The 21,476-nt window shown below is 46.5% G+C and overlaps 1 protein-coding gene across 4 annotated transcripts in view; it reads right to left on the bottom strand.

Annotated features, from left to right (window-relative positions):
- Window positions 1-21,476, bottom strand: part of PPP1R9B (protein phosphatase 1 regulatory subunit 9B) — a 105,977-nt gene that overhangs the window by 26,453 nt on the left and 58,048 nt on the right. For all 4 annotated transcript variants that reach the window (XM_084804770.1, XM_084804771.1, XM_084804772.1 and 1 more), the window contains 3 exons: window positions 18,604-18,736; window positions 16,560-16,680; window positions 3,924-4,028 (listed from right to left, as the gene is read on the bottom strand). In XM_084804770.1, the coding sequence (XP_084660896.1) occupies window positions 3,924-4,028; window positions 16,560-16,680; window positions 18,604-18,736 (359 nt within the window). The remainder of the gene's footprint in view (window positions 1-3,923; window positions 4,029-16,559; window positions 16,681-18,603; window positions 18,737-21,476) is intronic.

Here is a 21,476-nt window from a genome sequence, read left to right as displayed (position 1 = left end):
CAATTTTTAGTAGATACAGTTGTGATTAAAATGGGTCAAAGCACTAGTTAAATTGATTACCTAAACCTTTAATTGGTTATTAGGGCCCTTCTATCTATGAAGGCAGAGTGGTTGCTGTGGAGCATGGAGGAAACTAGTTGCCTAGCAACCCATTCTCACAGTTGAGGTTCCTGTTGCCTGGGAACACAGCAGCGGGTCTCAGAGGAATGGGTTAGGTTCTAGATTGGACCCCATATATTGTGCAGGCCTTCCTGCTGAAGGAACCTGAGTGTGTGTGTGTGTGTGTGTGAGAGAGAGAGAGAGAGAGAGAGAGAGAGAGATTTTCTTGGTTACAAACCAATTTCAAACAGCCCATTCTTTTAAAACCACTACTACAAGGATCCTGGGATAGTGCCAAGCCTCTAATTCTTAATGCTGCCAGGAAAAGGCAGGCCAAATGCCTCTGGTGAGATTAAAAAAAGTGCCGCAGAGGCAGCTGTACGGATAAAGGACAAAACAGAACCACAGCTGACAGGAAAATTCAGCTGGGCCAAAGGCCTGTGTCCACCGCCCCCTCCCCCCATTCCAAAACCCTTCGATTCATTTCTTAGGTAGGAATAAAATGACCATGACATAGAACACTTTCCCATGATGCAATAGGGCACATTCTGAGGGTAATGGGCACTGCTCCCCAGTTTCTACAAAATGGAGCCAAAGCTGTCAGGACAATCCTGCCAGTAAAAAGCTTTGTTTCACATGAAACAAAATGCTTGTTTAAGGACTGTTCTTCCCATAGAAATATTTTAAAAAAAAACACCAAAGCTCCACCCAATCCTCCCTTCCGGTTCCACTCAAAATTCTCTATGTGCTGGGCAAGAGTGATGGAAATATATAGGAGTAACTGTAAAAAACAAAACAGAATTGAATTAAACAGACAGGGTTAGAGAATTTCTTTCATTGCTGTGTTTTGAAATCAAATGAATCCCGTGCCCTGTGTTTTCGCTTTCCTCCCCCTCCTCCTTTTCTCTCTGGATGACTGGTTTTTTAAAAAGTAATTGGGGGCTGATGGCGAGTATGGGGGATAGAGTAGAGTTCAAAAGCTGTCATTCATTGTAAATGAGTAACAAATAAATAAAAACAAGAATAATTAATAAATAAGAGTTATGTAGAATAAGTGTTTTGAAATCTCAGAACTCCTGCCTCTTCTCAGTCCAAGTAATGCTATCAAATTGGCACAATTTAAAGCAACATTTCACTCTCTATTCAGGTGATATAGTTTACGAGGGAGACAGGAAAAAGAGATTTGAATTGGGTACTTATAACAAGAAGGAACAGTAAAAAGAGAAGAGCATAATCGACAGAAAATGAAATGTGGGACAGATCTTTAAGAAGATACGGTGCATATTTGAAACCTGCTCCCTGTCGAAACTGAAGTAGAAATTTTTACACGTGGAAGGAAGTACTCATTGAGAATTTATTAAAATATGCTTTGACATGATGGATACAGTGTTGGGCTTCAACTGGGGAAAACTACTGTGTTTTTAAAAGGCAAAATAGGCAGAAATTCTACAGGTGCAACCTTCCTGACCATATTTTATTTATTTATTTATTTATTTATTTCATTTCTATACCGCCCAATAGCCGAAGCTCTCTGGGCGGTTCACAAAAATTAAAACCAAACAGCACATAATAAAACAATTTCAAATATATAGAACATCAAAACCACAATATAACAATTTTGTTGTACAACCACAATAAAATCTAGCAGCAGTGCAGGAGTTTAAAATACAGATTTAAAACAGCAAAGCTAAAAGTCTAGAAAGCTAAAATGCTAAAATGCCTGGGCAAATAAAAAGGTCTTCAGTTGGCGCAGAGAGGAATACAATGTAGGTGCCAGGCGAACCTCACTAGGGAGCTCGTTCCAGAGCTGGGATGCCACAGCAGAAAAAGCCCTCCTCCTAGTAGCCACCCGCCTCACTTCCTTTGGCAGGGGCTCACGGAGAAGGGCCGCTGATGATGATCTTAAGGTCTGGGCAGGCACATATGGGAGGAGGCGATCCTTCAGGTAACCTGGCCCCAAGCCGTTAAGGGCTTTAAATGTTAATACCAGCACTTTGAATTGGGCCCGGAAATGGACTGGCAGCCAGTGCAGCTGGAAAAGTACTGGCGTAATATGAGCTCGCAGGCCAGTCCCTGTTAACAATCTTGCTGCCTTATTTTGGACCAGCTGAAGTTTCCGGACCGTTTTCAAAGGCAGCCCCGCGTATAACGCATTGCAGTAATCCAGACGAGAAGTTATCAGAGCATGGATAACTGTAGCTAGGCTATCTCTGTCCAGATAAGGGCGTAGTTGGTATACCAGCCTAAGCTGAAAGAAAGTGCTCCATGCCAGTGAGTTCACCTGTGCCTCAAGTGACAGTTCTGGGTCCAAGAGCACCCCCAAACTACCAACGTGATCCTTTAGGGGGAGTGCAATCCCCTCCAGAACAGGTTGAATATCACCTAGCCGGGCAGACGAACCACCCACTAACAGTACCTCCATCTTGTCTGGATTGAGTTTCAGTTCATTGGCCCTCATCCAGTCCATTACCGTGCCCAGGCACTGATTCAGACCAGCCACTGCCTTACCTGGTTTTGATGAGAAAGAGAGGTAGAGCTGGGTATCATCCACATATTGATGGCACCTCAGCCCACACCTCCGGACAACCTCCCCCAGTGGTTTCATGTAGATGTTAAACAGCATATGGGATAAAATAGAGCCCTGTAGAACCCCATGGCACAATTGCCATGGCAGAGAGCAATAATCCCCCAGCACCACCTTCTGGAATTGGCCATCCAAGTAGGAGCGGAACCACTGTAGTGCAGTGCCTCCAACTCCCAACCCAGACAACCTATCCAGAAGGCTACCATGGTCGATGGTATCGAAAGCTGCTGAGAATTCCAGGAGAGTCAACAGGGTCACACTCCCCCTGTCCCTCTCCCGGCAGAGGTCATCCCACAGGGCGACCAAGGCAGTTTCCGTTCCAAAACCAGGCCTGAAGCCCGATTGAAATGGATCTAGATAATCCGTTTCATTCAACGGTGCCTAGAGCTGTCCTACAACCACCCGCTCATGCACTTTGCCCAGCATATCTGTGATGAGAAAAGATTGCACCTGTTGAACCTCTACCCATGATAAATATTTAAAAGCACAGGTATTCTGCCCCTTCTTCTGTATCTTTTTAATCCTGTGTAGCTTGTTTTCTCCTTTCAAAGCACTGTAACAAAAGGGAGCATTTAAACTACATTTCTGTGCCTTTAAAAAACACTAGGTGACAGGTGGAAATTCAACAGAAAAAGCCTTCTATCACTGCACCTCCATCTGTTGAATTCCTGTCTGTTATAAGGCATTTAAAAGCACAGAAGTATTGCCAGAGCAAAAGATGTGAACTCTGCCAAAAAAAGAGATGTAATCCCTGTCTAGCTTCTTTTATATTTTATTGGCGTGATTACTTGAAAGCACTGCAGTGAGAGAGAGCCTCTAACCTTGCCTGCTTTAGTTTTAGTTTTTACATTTTCCTATGTATTTCCACTCTTCTTGCCTCACACATCTATCAACTGCAACTGGGAACCAGACGTATCACCAGAGAACCATTAAGATTATAGCCCCTTTGCTCTCCTATGACGTAATGAATTCACCAAAGCACTACATTCCTGTATCTGATCATCTCTATATAAACACAAGAAGCCAAACCACAGCTGACAGGAAAACCTATCAGCTGCCATCTTACTCCCACAATGATTTCACAGGAACCAAAATGACTGCTCATAGAAAATTTTCCCATGATGCAGTGGGACTCTCTCTGATGCACTACTTCTTTTCCTCTATATCTGTTTCAGAGACAGACAGACAGACAACATATGCTGGTCCCATCACAAAGCTGGGGTGCACACCGTTCCCCTACCGGACTCTACCCTTGGTATTCCTCAGCACCGAGGCTGCAAAGCTTTGGGTCACGCCTACCAAACTGGTGCCATCCACCTCAACGATGAGGTCGTTCACCTGGATCCTAAGGAAAGAAGGAAGGAGAGGAGAAAGTTAAGAGTTGGACTGCCCATTCAATTGCATATGTATATGCAAAGTCAAGCATGCAGCCAAAGGAGGGCACCTTCTGCACTCTCAAACAGCACTTTTATGCTAAGCTTGTACAGCTCACAACATGGAAAGTGGTGGCAACACTCCCATTTGTGGAGAAATGGAAGACGTTGTGTTGTTTTTATTAATCTCTAAAACTGCAGTTATTGTTTATTGATTATTTCTACAGCTTTTTTCAGTATGCAAAGGGCTTTATATGGTCTTATTTACCTGCAAGTAGGTTAGATTGAAAGATGTCTTGCCCAGAGCTATGCAATTCATGAGCTTCATGGCTAACTGTGGATGTGAACTTTAGCCTCCTTCATCCAAACCCAACTATCTGCTATGCCACACACTGGCTCTCCGTGTGAGTTTGGGACACTGGAAGGACACTTGTTTGTGTTTTTGTATTCATGTCACTACAGACCACAGTGCAAAGGCTAAAATGCCATTGGGGGAACCCTCTGATGGAATATTGAGGAAAAGCTGCAATTTAGACCTGGGATGAACCTGTAGGCCTCCGTAATAACTTCCTTCCTAAAACTGAAACACTATTTCCCCAAGATTAAAGCAAAAAACCACTGAGCGGGGAACGAAAGCCTAGGCAATGCTAGTCTTCTTTAGAAGAGGACAAGTGGCTTCAATATGGTGTTTGACCAGAGGAAAAACCAAACATCTGAATCACCAATGACCCTTGCCTGATGCAACTGGAGCATGATTTTTTGTGATCCTACTGAGGTTTCTCCCATGGAGGCCCCTGTTTATATTTCTCTGGTGCCCCTGGTACTGGGCAGGAAGCCATGTTGGTTACCATGACAGTGAGTGGTGGCCCTGCTGGCATTTAGTGCCAGGATTGCTTCTCCCCCACCATCTTCCTTTTGGAAAATTTCAATTCTGTAAAAATACACAGGCGGCATTCAAGCATTCCATTCCAGCATTTCAGCAAAGAGAGAGTGGTTGCTTATTTATTTAAATTGCCCAATCTCAGAAATCTCGGGTGGCTAACAATACCTCAAGAAGCCAATGTGACTTTTTATGTATAATATATTTATTCCAATGTATACCCTACCTCTTCACAAAGCCTCATACTGAGTAAACAGTACATAAGAAACTGTGATAAAATTCGCATAAAAGCTTGAACAATGAAAAACAGTTCTTAAAGGCCAGTCCTAGAGCATCTCAACCCCAGCCTGCAAAAGCCAACCCCAATTAGGTTAACATCATATAGCAACAACTATAACTACAGGACACAGTGAAGGGAGTTCCTGGGGACAGATTTATGTGTCATAAAATTTACATAAATGACTGACTTGACCTTCTGAGAGGGTAAGCAAACGACTGATACATTTTGTATTAGGAGGGAATCCTTTATCACATTCTGGAACATTGCAAGAAGGCACCAAAATTCTTATCTCCTATTTGACAGTACTGGAATCTGACAGGATACTGAGTTATGAATTGCTTTGTTTTAAATTCTGCTTAATTTGGAGGCACAGCTGTAAGGTCTGTGAAACTGAAAATATGGGGATCATGGATCATCGACTTCTTTTCCTTTTTCTTTCTTTTTTTGCTATGGTGGCCTAGAGCACAACGACACTGGATGACACATTTTGATGTCCATCCGTATTTAGAATATTCAGGTACATGTTTTTAAAAGAATTAAGGCAAAGCTCTGTGTTTCTAAAAAATATTCAAGCTTGGACTTTGGTTAACTTCCAAGAGGAGGGAGTTCCAGAGCTGCGGAGCAACCACTGAGAGCATATCTCTCTTGGGACTGTACTGTCTGGACATGGTGCATAAATGGCCTCGTTAAGAGGAAGCTCTTGGTATACTATGGAAATTGTGATGGGACGCCAGGGATGTGGTGACCTCTCAGGTCCCAAGTGCTGCATTACAATTCAATTACCAGGAAATCCCAACCTACTGATATTCCCCAGCCTAACACATCAAGGTCAAACTAGATGTGATGCAGGATCTCCCCATGGCGGGTGAGATGATGGATGTGTGTACGTGATCTGGATTGGGGCTGCAGTATGGGCAAAGGAAAAGATCAAACCCTTTATGCCTATGATCCAAATCACCCCCACGCCCCCAGCCTTGAAGCTCCTATTACCTGCAGAAGGTGAAACATAAGGGCTTAAGCCTATGCATTTTTCCCTCTATAGCTTTGAGCAGCTTGAAAGGGGTGGGGGGAGATTTAAATTGGGGAAATGGTGCAGGAGTAAAGGATGGCCACTTTCACAATCACCAGAAAAGGAGAGAAATGCATCACCCCCAAAGAGGACAAAACTTTCATATACTAATTTATATGTATAGATGTAAACTTAAAGATTACTATAATTTAGACGGAAATACAATGTATCTCACCATAGTGGGGAATACTGTTACCAGACCTGTGTGCCTGCCTGCTCCGTTTGCTGTCTAGATGCTCACTGGTGATGGACCACTTCACGGCCCCTGGGTGCTCTCCCTTCTTAGGGTTCTTTTAGACTGGACTTGGATGGCCCTTCAAACAGAGGATGCCTTCAAATAAAGGACTGCCCTGGGACTGCCCTTCAAATAGAGGACTGTCCTCTGTAAGGTAGAGCCCATGGCCACCCTAGTACTGTCACACAGCCCCAATCCAAATTGCTTTCCATGGCTGCTTTTTGTAAAATAAAAAGATGTTGGGAGTCCCAATCACGGCACTCTGGCAACACGTGTAGTCTGACTCTCAACTTTATCCTCCTTTGAGCAGCACTACAGTTTGGGGCAGGCCTGGCTATGCTGGTGAAGTTTTCCACCTTGGGGCTTTCCATGCTCCCCTTCCCTCTGTCCATTGCCTTTATTGCTAGGGCTGCCATTGTTCGTTCTGGTTCTTCTTTTTTGTAATAGCTGCATGGTAAGCAGAAATACAAGAAGTGAAGCATTCCCTATCAGTACATCTCTTCACCAGGAAAAATGGCACCTGATGGATTTCTGCCAATAACTCAGCTGTTAAAAAAGTGGTAACCTAACTTATTTCTGTCCCTCTTACAGCTCTGGCTGTCGTTTGCCTTTTTGTCTCCCTCCCACTTCCCCTCCTCATGGCCCAAGTATGTTTTTAGTTTGCCAATGAAAGCAAGAGTGGGATGGGAAGGCATAGCAGTGGTTTCTAAAATGATTAGTGGAATTCTCCTTGCTGAATTCTACAGCTCAGTGTCATCCAGTCACATTCATTGGCAGTGGGTTTTGAGTTCAAAACAGACAGAAATATGTTCTTTTAAAAGACAGACAGAAATATGTTCTTACAACTAGCTTGTAGACCTCACTGTCACAAGATGTATGATGACCACTAGCTTAGATGGCTTGAAGAATGGTTAGACATATTCATGGATGACAGCATAATCAACAACTATTAGCAATGATAGGAAATTAGACTCTCTGGTTAACTGGACTTGGACTGGATGGTATAAACTACAGATGGGGGAGGATTTTGTTTGGTCCACATTTTTAAGCAAACCAAACTAATTCACACTTCCTGGACTAATATGTGGGCTGGAACACAGTAATCCTTTGGACTGAGCTGGTTCTCCTAATTTTGCAATGCATTTCTCAGCTCAAACATTGTGTACAGAAATGCATATATTAGGGAAAGATGCACACAAAAATGTTAAGTTGTGTATGAGATTAAATGCACATTTTTGTGTGGTTGTTAAAAAAACTGCAGAATGAGGTAGAAACTCGACGGAACGAATTTATGGTTGAATACATGCAGAACTGACATGGACCAGATATAGACGGATTTGTCCATCCCTAGTAGAAACAGCAGAAACTGGCTGCTTTTGTCATGGTTTGATGAAGAACTGGGGCATCTGGGTGGCCCCACTTGGCTTGCTGGCCAGGATGGGGCTTTGGGCTGACCCAGCAAGGCAATAATAATGAACTACATCCTTTATTTGTTTCTTTGTTTGTTCCTTGTAGTTTTATACCCTGCCTTTCTATAATATCTGTAATCAAGCCCCTGCCTCCAGAAACACACAATACATCAGAGATCACATCACTCTTAGTCCCACTGCTGTCAGCCAGGGTGTTCTTCGTTCGTATATGCCAGAAGTGGTAACAGGCCTCTACCTCACCAGGCTTGACCCAGACATGATTAATCCAGCAAACACGATTTATATGGAAAAGCAGGTTTTTCCATGAACAGATATTAGGCAATAGATACCAAGTGCACAAACCCCTATTACATGGAAGAAAGAGAACCCATCTCTTGCCCTATCCCACAGTGTTTCCCATCTATCCCTAACCACAGTTCCTTCAAGGAAGCAGAAACATGGGCAAAGCCTTTTCACTAGAGATGTAAAAATTCTGGAAATTCTGAATTCATGGAAAAAGAAGCTTTTTTCTGTGTTTTTTTTTTTTTGCGGGTGTGTGTGTGTGTGTGTGTGTGTGTGTGTAAAACTGAAAAATATGCCGTATTTCCTTTTAACGCTTTAGGAACATGAAATGTATTATGCATAACTTAGTTTGCTCATATAATTATCATTAAAATTAAAAACATTTAAAAGGAAACTTAGGGCACAATCCTATGGGTTGTGCCCTCGAGATTCATAAGCCCCTGAGCTCAGAGGCTTCCAATCATCCAATGCAGGGCAGGAGGAGTGGCAGAGGTGATCTTCACCTCCCTGTCCTCCTACCCTGAATTTTTGCCTGTCTAGCTGGGGCACTTTGGAGGGGGAGGAAAGGAGGCTGGAGAGGCCTCTGGATAACTCATATCCTCCCTGCCACTGAAACGCTCCCTTCCCTGAGGTGAAGTTCCGACCTCGGAGAGCAGCCGGTGCAGTTCTTCCCATTCTGGCTGGGATGGGGGTTGGAGCTCTGATTCCCCCCTCTGGGGTAGGAGTGCTTTCTCTGACCTCAGATCAGGGAATATGAAATATCCTATGGCCCCTCAAACTCTGTCTAGGGGCCACAGGATCACTACCTCTGTAAATGTGTAATTATTGCCTGAATAAACTATACTTTTAAATGTAATATACCAAACATTATCATTTTTTGAGCAAACCAAGTGATACATAATACAATTTAGGTTCCTATTTTATGTCTGACCAGAGGGAACTTCAGCAAGTAGTCGCTGAAACATCTGAATCATCCTAGAAGTCAGAAGAAGCAGGAAGAGCTTGAGGCTGGTCGGCGAATGGTAAAACAACTGCTATCCAGGACTTGATCCTGGATGAGCACACCGACCTGGCCTGTATTACAGAGACCTGGTTGGATGAAGCTGGGGGGTTACTCTCTCTCAGCTCCGCTCTCCAGGGTTCTCTGTCCAGCAGCAGGCAAGACCTGGGGGGCAGGGAGGTGGAGTGGCAGTGGTCTATCGGGATTTGATCCCCTGACCAGGTACCCTATCCCACAGTCTTCTGGGTTCGAATATGTGTATTTGAAGGTAGGTGCCCAGGACAGAATAGGGATTCTGTTGGTGTACCATCCACCCCGCTGCTCAAGAGTCTCCCTTCCTGAGCTAGCCGGAGTAGTCTTGGGGTTGGTGTTGGAGACCTCCTGGCTTGTTGTGCTGGATTTCAACATCCACGCTGAGGCTGCCCAGTCAGGAGTGGCTCAGGATTTAATTCCGCCATGACAACCATGGGTCTGTCCTAAAAGGTATCTGGCCCCACCCATGCTGCTGGGCACACTCTGGACCTCGTTTTCTGTGCTGGATGGGGTGATAGTGATCTGAGAGTGGAGGAACTCTCTATAGTTCCGTTGTCACGGAGAGATCACTACCTGGTGGGGTTTAGACTTGCTGGCACTTGGAACCTCTGCAGGGGTGGAGGGCCGATTAAGATGCTCCGCCCCAGGGGGCTGATGGATCCAAATGGTTTCCTGACAGCTCTTGGGGGCTTTCCTGTTGCCTCGGCAGGCGATTCTGTTGAAGACCTGGCCGATCTCAGGAATGGAGAAATGACCAGGGCCATGGACACAATTGCTCCTGAGCATCCTCTCTCACGAAGTGGAGCCGCACCAGCACCCTAGTTTTCTAGGGAGCTGGTGGCGATGAAACGAGTGAGAAGATGACTAGAGTGCCGTTGGCAGAAAACTCAGAGTGAAACTGATCGAACACAGACTAGAGCCTACTTTAAGGCCTACTCTGTGGCAATATGGGCAGCAAAAAAAAAAAAAAAAAAATTCTGCCACTATTGTGTCTGCAAAGAGCCATCCAGCAAAGCTGTTTCGAGTGGTCTTTTATTCACTAGCCCACAAGAGGGGAATTTAAACCTCTCAACAGCCCGCTGTGAACAATTTGCTCAGCACTTTGCAGACAAAATCGCTTGGATCCACTCTGACTTGGATGCTATAGTTGATACAGACCCAGTGGATGTAACTTTGGCCCCTGCTTGTCCAGTGTTATTGGATACTTTTCAATTTGTACAGCCTGAAGATGTGGATAGGATCCTGGGAGAGGTGAGAACCACTATGTATGTTCTAGTTCCTTGTCCCTCCTGGCTCATAAAAGCAGCCCGAGGTGGATGAGCCGAGTGGGTAAGTGGAGTGGTTAATGCCTCCCTTGGTCAAGGCAGAGTTCCAACCTGCCTGAAAGAGGCGGTGGTGAGACCTCTGTTAAAAAAGCTCTCCCTGAACCCCACCATACTGGATAATTATCGGCCAGTCTCCAATATTCCATTTCTGGGCAAAATATTGGAGTGTGTGGTGGCCTCCCAACTCCAGGGATTCCTGGATGAGACAGATTATCTAGACCCATTTCAATCTGGCTTCAGACCCGGTTATGGGACAGAAACCGCTTTGGTCGCCTTGGTGGATGACCTATGCTGGGAACTAGACAGGGGGAGTGTGTCCCTGTTGGTTCTGCTGGACTTCTCAGCAGCTTTCAATACCATCAACCATGGTATCCTTCTGGGTCGCCTCACTGGGATGGGACTTGGAGGCACTGTTTTACAGTGGCTCCATTCCTTCTTGGAGGGGCGGACCCAGAAGGTGGTGCTGGGGGGCTTCTGCTTGACTCCCTGGCCATTGGCCTGTGGAGTTCCTCAGGATACCATTTTGTCCCCCATGCTATTTAACATATACATGAAACTATTGGGAGAGGTTGTCCAGAGTTTTGGGGTTCAGTGTCACCAGTATGCTGATGACACCCAACTCTACTTTTCCTTTCCATCTAATTCCAAGGAAGCTGTTGTGGTGCTAAACCGGTGTCTGTCGGCAGTAATGGACTGGATGAGGGCAAACAAATTGAAGCTTAATCCAGACAAGACAGAGGTGCTCCTGGTCAGTCAAAAGGTAGAACAGGGAATAGGGATTCAGCTTGTGCTGGATGGGGCTACACTCCCCCTGAAGACACAGGTTCGCAGCTTGGGTGTGCTTCTGGATTCAGCCCTGAGCCTGGATGCCCAGGTTTCAGCAGTGGCCAGGAGTGCATTTGCACATTTAAAGCTAGTGCGCCAGCTGCGCCCATTCCCTGAGATGTCTGACTTGGCCACAGTGACACATGCCTTAGTTACATCCCATTTGGATTACTGTAACGTGCTGTAAGTGGGGCTGCCTCTAAAGAGTGCTTGGAAACTTCAGCTGGTTCAAAGAGCTGCTGCCGGACTGCTGACTGGGGCTGGCTACAGGGTGCATACAACCCTGCTAAAGCAGCTTCACTGCCTCCCAGTCTGTTTCCAGGCACAATTCAAAGTGCTGGTCATGGCCTATAAAGCCTTATACGACCCGGGTCCAGGTTTTCTGAAAGACTGTATTTTCTCCTATGAGCCTGCTTGTGCACTGAGATCTTCAGGGGAGGCCCTTCTCGTGGCCCTGCTACCATCACAGGCTCGCCTGGTGGGAACGCAGGAGAGGGCCTTCTCGGTGGCTGCCCCAAGGCTCTGGAATTCCCTTCCCAGGGAGGTGAGAGTGGCACCCTCCTTGGTATGTTTCCATAGGCAGGCAAAAACTTTTTTGTTCCAGCAGGCCTTTGGGGATAGATGGCCTCGACCTGTGAGAATATGATGGACTGGTACTATTGTTTATATTGTTGTTGTTTTTAAAATTCTGATATTTTATACAATTTTAATATTATTGATCATTTAATTATATCTTTAAATTTTGTATATTGCTATTTATATGTTTTAACTGTACAAGTTTTTAATGTTGTAAAGCCGCCTTGAGTCCCACTATGGGAAAAGGCAGGATATCTTCATCATCATCATCATCATCATCATCATCATCTCTTCCTGTTTTGTGAGAAAATTTAGGGGACTTCCTAAACATGTTCCTGTTTGTGGGGTGGCATTTAGGGAAATCTGGTCTGAAGGAAAAGTTATTGAGCTGCTTTTTACCTCTATGGAGTTCCAGATTTGTGTTTGCAAAGTAAATGGGACCAGAATACTGGGGTCGGGGGGAGAGAAAAGCAGTTGGCAGGGGGAGGGGGAAGTTTCAAAGGGAAAGCAATTGGCAGGTGAAGGGTTATGTGCTCCTTTCCTTCCCCTGTCTTCTCCTATACAAACTGCACCCTCCTAAGGATTGTTTGCAATGGAGAATGGGCTGCTATAGTGGTAGCATAAGATGTAGCTTGCCCTTTTAACAGTTCCTCAGGAGCAAAGGTTGTCTTTTTGCTATGTAACATAATAATGGATTTACTGCTTTCATTTATAATGCATTTATGATGTGAAAGCAGGTGGTTAAAATACACTGTCTCCTGTAAAATACAACAAATAATAAAAAATTAAACTATGTGGCTTCGCACTGCCTCTAAAGTATGTCTAAACCAACTGGTTTGCTCGGGGTATCAATGGGTGCAGCCCACACTTGGTCCAAAATGATCTCCACAGTCAGGGTAATATTTCTGTGTTTTGTCCCTTGGGAAGTCAGAACCACATTTAAGAGGGACTAACTTTCCCGCCAAAGGAAGATAGATACTTTTGAACTGTGGTGTTGGAGGAAAATTCTGAGAGTGCCTTGGACTGCAAGAAGATCAAACCAGTCCATACTCCAGGAAATAAAGCCAGACTGCTCGCTTGAGGGAATGATATTAAAGGCAAAACTGAAGTACTTTGGCCACATAATGAAAAGACAGGATACCCTGGAGAAGATGGAAAAGTGGAAGGCAAAAGGAAGAGGGGCCAACCAAGGGCAAGATGGATGGATGATATTCTGGAGGTGACGGACTCGACCTTGGGGGAGCTGGGGGTGGCGACGGCCGACAGAAAGCTCTGGCGCGGGCTGGTCCATGAAGTCACGAAGAGTCGAAAGCGACTGAACGAATAAACAACAACTTTCCCGCCTCTTCCTCGTTGATGCTGTGAAGACCATTGTCCTCTTTGGGTTTGCTATTTGAAACAGTGGGCTGGAGTGTCTACTCATGAGTACATTATTCCAGTGCTGGTGCTCCTGCCTGCTATTCTAAGTGGCGGTTTTGTCCCTTCCCATATTCCCTGTTCCTATGCTCCTCTTTGCATTTGTGCCCTACAATAATACAAAAAACAACAACACAAACCCAGCCCAAAAGCATAAGGAGTGAACAAGGACAGACTGACATGGACCAAAAAGAAATTAAGGCTGCAATCCTATCCACACTTACTCGGGACTAGGTCCCACTGAACTCTGTGCAACTTACTTAAAAGGAAACGTGAATAGGATCAGGCTGAAAATTCAGCAAGGGCAATATGGAATGGGCCCTGCTGCCATATCAAGCCGCCTCCATCAGCAGCGAGCAAACGTGCAGCCAGAGTGGGAGGAATTGACAGCCAGGCCTCTTCCAATGGCCCGCTTGAGGAACAACTACCGCCTGTAATGTTATGACAGAAGTGTTGAACAATTTCATGCCACCCACGAGGAGGCGTAGGGAACAGAACGGCATAAAACATACATATGTAACACATACAATGACTGAGGCTGCAATCCTGAACACATTTACTAGGGCATTAACGGCGCAATCCTATACATGTCTATTCAGAAGTAAGTCCTATTGAGTTTGATGAGGCTTACTCCCGGGTAAGTGTTATACAGGATCATAGCCTCTATTGAGACCTACTTCTCAGTGAACCTAGTTAGGTTCATGCTGTAAGATTCTGAGAGCCTAGCTACACATTAGACTTGCCATGGGAGAGCTTTGCCTGCTGAAAATTCTACTGGCTTTCCCACCAAGAAGCAGAGAAACCTGGAGCGGATTTGAAGTCTCTCTCTCTCTCTCACACACACACACTCACTCTGAAGGAGGAGCCTCTCTCTGGCTGCCGTTATCTCTCTTTATGCCTCAGTTCTTTATCTCTCCTTATCTCCCTCCCTAGCTTGCTGCTCCCCTCCTAATTCCTAAGGAAAATTAGCCACTAAGGAGAGAGAAAAACAATGGATGGAGAAGGGCAGCCAGAGGCTCTTCCTTCACTGAGTGTGTATGCGCGCACATGATTTTTGTCCCCTCCAGCTTTCACTACCTGTTGAAGGTGTAGCCTTGAGAATTCTTAGCAGAATCTGCCTTATGCTCTCATGTGGGGAGTGTAATGTGTAGACAGGCCTTTATTATTCAACCACAATGGGAGGAATACAACAAAATGTTGCAGTATATCCTTAGCCCATAAAAATGGTGTTATTCAGTGCTCTAGGCAGCCTGGAATAGGAGTCTTGTGGTGCTGTTTGCGGCTTGCAGAAGACACTTTTTTTTTCTTTCCCACCCTCCCCCTGCTGTGCTATGTGGGGCTAAAAGGCTGTGAAATGGGTCTGCCAGTCCTGAATCTCAGCACTGTATTGCTATATAGTTGGTGGGGAGAATATAATGTGTAGAAGGAGAGGGTGTTTTTTTTTTAACTTCATGGCTTACATCCCCTGACCCTAATGCTTACCTCTAGGATACTGTAAACTTTTAAGGGCTCATGCAGGTCAAATCACTCCTCCTCCACTGTCTTTAACCCCCCCCCACCGAAACCATTTAACTTTTCATGGCTCAGCTGGCCTCAACCATACACTTAACTGCTAGACTCACAAAATCTGCCCAACTTCCTGTTCCTACCTGTTCCCTAGGGTGGAAGTGAGAGCTTCTCACAGAAAACAATTAAGAAATCCAGGATTTTAGCGTAGCTGTGATTGGCAGCAGTGTGTATGCCCTCTTCCCATACGGTGCCTCTCCTCCGTTTTGAAAAAAACTGTCATCTAACTTATCAATTTCGATACTTCTGCACACACAGAAGCCCTCCCCACCGAGAATGCAGAAGCCACTTTTGCATTTTTGGGTGCCCTGTTTCTATTTCCAAACTGATAGACACTTAGGGAGCAATCCTATCTAGAACTCGGAGGCGACCACCTATCCAAAGCAGGGCAGGAGAAGCACGGAGGGGATCGTTCCCTCCACGCTTCTTCTGCCCTGCTTTTTTGGCTAGATAGCCGATTGCGGCTGTCTAGCCACGGGAGGACAGAGCAGGGAAAGAGGCTGCTGAACGACACATAGGATGTGTCATAGAAGCAGTTACGATCTCCCTGTCAGGGTGGAAACTGAGCCCATAGAGCCCCAGAGCAGTCCTGATTCTGAGGAAGAGCAACAACCCGTGGGAGAGGAGCTCGCTCATCGTTCACAGGGACAGCAGCAGGGAGAGATTCCTCCTGCCTGCATTCCTGAGAGAGATAGCAACCCTGGCAGTGACAGAGAGGGGGATGGGGCCTTGCTGGACGCTCGGCGCAGATGCAGGGAGAGGCGCCAGATGGAGGGCGCCGAGAGGAGGCGCTCTGCTCACTTGGCGCTAAAACAACGGTCGCGTCCCGAGGACCCAAGGGTAAGAGGGAAGACCTCTCCATAGCACATAAGTTCAGAGTCTTCCCGCCCTCCTCCTTCAAACGGGGACAAACTGCCTTACCTGGAGCTTAGGCTACTCTGCTAACTACCCCAGTGCAGTTCCTTGCTTAGTCGCTGGTGATTAGCATCTGAAAAAGTCATTAAGTTGTAAAGGGAATAAAGCCTTGGAAAGAATCCTTTTCGTCTGTGTCTTGAGTTGGCTATTGGAGGGGACTGGAAGAGGCAGCAAGGGTGCTCCTGACACTCCTCACCCCAGAACGCGCCCCAGCCATGCCCCTTTTCGGCCGCTCCATGTTCCTCTTGCAAGCGTGGAGGATGAGGCTGTTCTGCGCTGCCTCCGAGGCAGCACAGAAGTGGGGGGAAGTTGGTTCTCCAGGAACCGATATTGGAGCATGGGCTCCGAGGTCAGTTCCCAGAAAACAGCATATCCTATGGCGGTCTAGCCGATGTCTAGCAGCCATAGGATTGCTCCCTTAGTCACCCAAGTTTGCTATCAGAGAGAATGACGGTGGTTGCTTGCCACTGTCCCTCCTCACTGTGGCATAGAATGTCTGTGGTTCATCAACTATAGAAAGCTGATAACCACATGAGGAACACGTCCTGTCACACCTCAGCGAGCAGGGTTTTCCCTGTTCCCCGCACTCCCTTCCATAACAGAAAGTTGGCCATAACTAACCATACTTCACGCGTTTGCACTGGCAGGGGTTCGATGTCAGCCAGACTGACCTGCCATCCCTGTGAGCTGCTCCTCCTTCTGTCACCGTCTTGACGAAGATGCCGAGCTTTTCTAGGCCCATATCAGCCCCGGCCCCCATCCCGATGATGCTGATCCCGAGACCCTCGGAATCTGCACGAGAGAAAGGAAGAGATGCAGTCTGTGCAGCCTGAGGTGCTGAGGCTGGAAGTTACCAGGATCTGATCATGAATTTTGTCTTTAAAATCTGGTGCTGTGGCTTATTTATTAATTAATTTAATCAATTTATATACCACTTACCATATCTGAAAAATATATCTATGCGGCTTGCAAAATCAAAAGTTAAAATGCATCATAATAAATACAAAACTCACAGAAAAAACATTTAAACACAAAACAATTCAGAAAACAATAGAACTATAGGCCTGGGTGAGACCTATTCTCTGTTTCCAGTGTAAATGTCACTGCTGGAGTATCTGGAATGCAAGGTTGTAGTGAAGCTAATTTCCTAATGGATTTTCTAATCAAATCCAGGGGAAACCCTCTTGTTTCTGGAAAGAGAAGATGTTTCCATCTTCCAGCCAAGAAGGGGAAAAGGAGAGCGCCTGAAAGCAGGTGAGGACTGTTTATATCAGAACAATATATATGGAGAGGACAGATGGTAGGGACTGGAGTGTGGTCGTGTGGGAAGTGGGTGTACAGCTGCCTGTGTCTGAAATGAAAAAGAGAAGTGAGTGGATGGGTGTTTGGGGATTCAGTCATGAAGAGCCAATGAAGAGCCAAATCAGTCATGAATTACTAGCAGGAAAAAGCTGGGGTGGAAATTTAATTGCTCATTTTGAAATATGGTGACATCTCTCTTCTCCAGAGTTTGTTCAGGACATGGATTAGACTATAAGTAAGAAGGTCCAAACATTACCCATTAAATGAGAATAAAAACAGCCAATTAGGACATACAAGACAAAGTCCAATCCTGCATCAGCACAATTCACCAGTTATCCTATAGCTGTTCTGTGGTGGTGGGGTGGGCGAAAGATGACAGTGAAGGAGGAGCCATTGGTTGTCTTTCCCCATCTGCTGTTTATTTCCTTAGGGAGCAATCCTATGGCTGCTAGTCAGCGGCTAGATGGCCATAGGATATGTAGGTTTCCGGGAACCGACCTTGGACCCCACGCTCCAAGGTTGGTTCCTAGAGAACCAACCTTCCCCCTCTTCCGTACTGCCTCGCAAGCAGCATGGAATTACCCCGTGCTCTGCACTTGGAAGAGGAGTGCGGAGCGGCCAAAATGGGGCATTCCAGGGAGGGGAAGGTGGAAATGCCGGTACAACACATCCTAAGTGTCGTCCGGCAGCGTCTTCCCCCGCTTTGCAATCCTGTGGCTAAACAGCCGAAATCAGCTGTCTAGCCAAACATGCAGGGCAGGAGAAGTGCGGAGGGAACAATCCCCTCCATGCTTCTCCTGCCCTGCATTGGACAGGCGGTCACCTCCGAGTTTAGAGGCAGCTGCCTATCCCCATAGGATTGCGCCCTTTGAGGCTTATTTTCCCCGCTGCTCCCCCTCCCACAGTCCTAGGAGAAATTAGCTGCCAAGGAAGGATCAGGAGAGATGGGCAACAGGATGGAATCAGGTGGCCAAAGGTGGTGAGTGTATCATGTAGCCAGGCTCTAAATACGATCCTTCTGAGGGAAAAGTGAGGGTTATGTACTCCTGTTCTTAAAATGGTGTGTGAACAGTACAAGGGCACACCTTCCTGAATAAATCCTACTGAAACACCTAGTGTTCTTTGTCTTGATTTGCCTGAATGCAGCAGCTACAGAGTTGGCAATTACCTGGAACATAATGGACATTCTGTTCCTGTGGCAGGGCAGATGATCACTTCTCTTGAAAACCTCTGACAAAGGAGATTGCTCAGCCCCCCTCGGTGCCTTAAAACCCCCCTCTGAGGAATGTCTTCCTTTCCAAATACGTACCGCAAATGGCTGGATCAAAGCAGAAGCTCACACCTCTAGTCCAGAAAAGGAAATTTCACCCCCAATTTCCCACCCCACCTACATTTCTTTGCTCCCGCCGTTACCTTTCTCCAGTTCCACAGGAAAGAGGTCTAACCTCTCCACTCGCTTCTCGAGTTCATACTCTGCCGAGGCGGCCATGGGATCGACATCTTCATTCCGCCGGTCATATTCCTCATTGGAGTAGGTGCTAAAAACCTGGGAAGAGAGGAAATGGATGAATGAGTACGGGGCAGATGAACTGGCCCTGATTTGAGTCAAACCTAAGCCTGGAAACACTTTTCAGCAACAAAGCTCAGCTCTGGCACATATGAACGAATGCTTCTGAGAACATGCATAGTGCTCTTCCCTCGCTAGTGAGCAGTACCGGGTCCAGGTTTTGAAGGGCCCTTGGGGAAAACACCCTCAGTGGGCTCCCTCCCTCAGGGAGTCCATCTTCTCACCACCATTGTCACCAGCTGCAATTGCTCCTCATCCTCTGCCTCATCAATGCTACCATTAGCTTGCTTGACAAGCAGAGAGCCAGGGAGCAAGCAGACAGGGGCAATTCTTCTTCTCCTCACCACCGTTGGCTGGGCCATACTGAAGGGAAGGTGAACAAGCAAGCAGCAGTGATGAAGAGGAGGAACTATTCCAGCAGGCTGTTGTCAGTGGCCCCCTGCTGGGCTATGGGTCCTCAGCAGGAGCCCAACCATGTCTACCACTGATGCTGGCCCTGCCAGTAAGTAACCACAAACCAATACAGATGTTGTGACTTACCAACCGGGTTGGGAGAATTCCAGGCAGCTTGGTCCAGGAAGCCTAAAGATTTAATGCTATTAGGGAGCAATCCTATGGCCACTGGTCAGCGGCTAGATGGCCATAGGGTATCTTGTTTTCCGGGAACCGACCTCAGAGCCCACGCTCCGAGGTCGGTTCCTGGAGAACTGGCCTTCCCCCGTTTCCGCGCTGCCTCACAGGCAGCACAGAGAAGCCCCATGCTCCGCGCTCGCAAGAGGAGCGTGGAGTGGCCGAAACGGGGTGTTCCGGGGCAGGGAGGGCGGAAATGCCGGTACGACATATCCAACGTGTTGTCCAGCAGCCTCCTCCCACCCCTGCTCCACGGCTAGACAGCGGAAAGCAGCTGTCTAGCCGAAAATGCAGGGAAGGAGGAGCGCGGAGGGAATGATCCCCTCCATGCTTCTCCTGCCCTGCATTGGATAGTTCGAGTTCAGAGGCGGCTGCCTACCTGCATAGTATTGTGCCCTTAGGAATTAAATTCAAGCCCCCCCCCCCCACCGCCATACTCTGTCCTACATTGAGGCCTAAAATGTAGAAATATGTTAACAACCCTGCTTCCAGGCAAAGGGTTACATTCCAGCATCTGAACAATGGAGATGGAGCATATTTTGGTGTACTTTGGATAGGATTAGGTGAGAGTCCCCAGTGACAGCTAAACAAAGAGTGTTCAAAAGCCCTTGCCAAGTCTTTCCTAGAGTAGATGGGTCACCTTGATATTGTCTCAGTGAGCAAGGCCTCATTGTTACAGACAATTAGAGGCCCTCGGCCAATGAGAGGGGTTGACTTCTAGTTCTGCTGCTTGTGTGACTAGTTCTGGCTGTCATTTCTTCGTTCCCAAACCCGAAGCCACATTTAGAAGTCCTCTCACATGTCTTTAGGAGACAGCTCTTATTGCTGGGATGAATTTGTCATGAATGTTTTAAATTTTAAGCTTTTAAAGTATTTTAGAACACATTTAGAACAGGTATTACTGTTTTATTGTATTTTGCTTTTTGCTGGAAGCCGCTTTGTGGATCTGTCATACCAAACAGTACAGTGTAAGTAAAATGAATAACTTATTAAAACCTCACCTTCTTTGACAGATATAGGATAAACTGAGATAACCAGTTTGATGTGTAAACTCATGTACCATTATAGAGTGATCTAGCAAAGTGACTAGTTCAGCCTTGTTTTTAACAACTTGCCTGGTCGCCACAGGCGACCAAGAATTCAATGCAGGCAGTGAGCAAGATGGTGGAGGATGGGTGGATCACTCCATCCTGCCTCTGCCAGCCCATTTGGTTTCCATGCTAGCCACGGAAGAAGAAAAGCCCCTTCCTCCATGGCCAGGATGGAAACCATCTAGTAGCCTCTTAGCAGGCTAGTAAAATGTTTTGTTGGCTAGTACCTTTTGTGGGCTTATTTACAAGGCTGGACTAGTTCATTGAATGCAAATTAGTGAATGGCTGTTTGAGGCTGCATTCCTATACTCTCCTTACCTGGGAGTAAGCCCCACTGAACTTGATGGGGTTCCTTCCAAGCAAACATGCATAGGATTGAGCTGTGGATGCCACAGATGTGGGGCCAAGACCAGGACTCATAATATCCTGGGCGCAATCCAGATGACATACATTTCCCAGCACGTGGTGAGTCCCAAACTCACCATCATGTGTGATGCACTGGAATATTCCAATGGTCAGTTGTCTCATTATAAGTCAGAGCATGGGGACTTCTTGTCAATTACCATGGCCCACTCCAGCCATCAGAATTCACCCTTAGTATTGTAATTACAGCTTCCTCACATCTCCCTCCCTCCCCACCACCACCAGCTGTTCCGCACAACCTGTTTGCAATCCCCAACTTCTCCCCCCGACCCTACAACTATCATTTCTGCCTGATGTAGGTGCCGAATCAGCTACGTACATTCAAAGAGCATTTGGCACCAAGTACATCTAAATTTGGTTTTTGCTCCAAATTGTGAGTTGGGTGGTCTGAAGATTGGGGGGGGGGGTGTCCACGTAACCCCATTGTCATGGTCAGACCATTTCCTGATGAGGTTTGAACTCAGTGTTACTTCCCTCCTGCAGGGGTGGGGGACCCATTTGAATGGTCCACACCAGAAGACGGATGGAATCCAATGGATTTCTGAATGCTCTTGGGGATTTTCCAGTGGAGAGAG

Source organism: Heloderma suspectum, chromosome 6, assembly GCF_057233095.1.
Source record: "Heloderma suspectum isolate Gila_16-S chromosome 6, 16-S_ref, whole genome shotgun sequence".
NCBI classification, from domain to species: Eukaryota; Metazoa; Chordata; class Lepidosauria; order Squamata; family Helodermatidae; genus Heloderma; species Heloderma suspectum.
The sequence above is the reverse complement of the archived record's forward strand: the minus strand, read 5'-3'. Positions and strand labels throughout refer to the sequence as shown.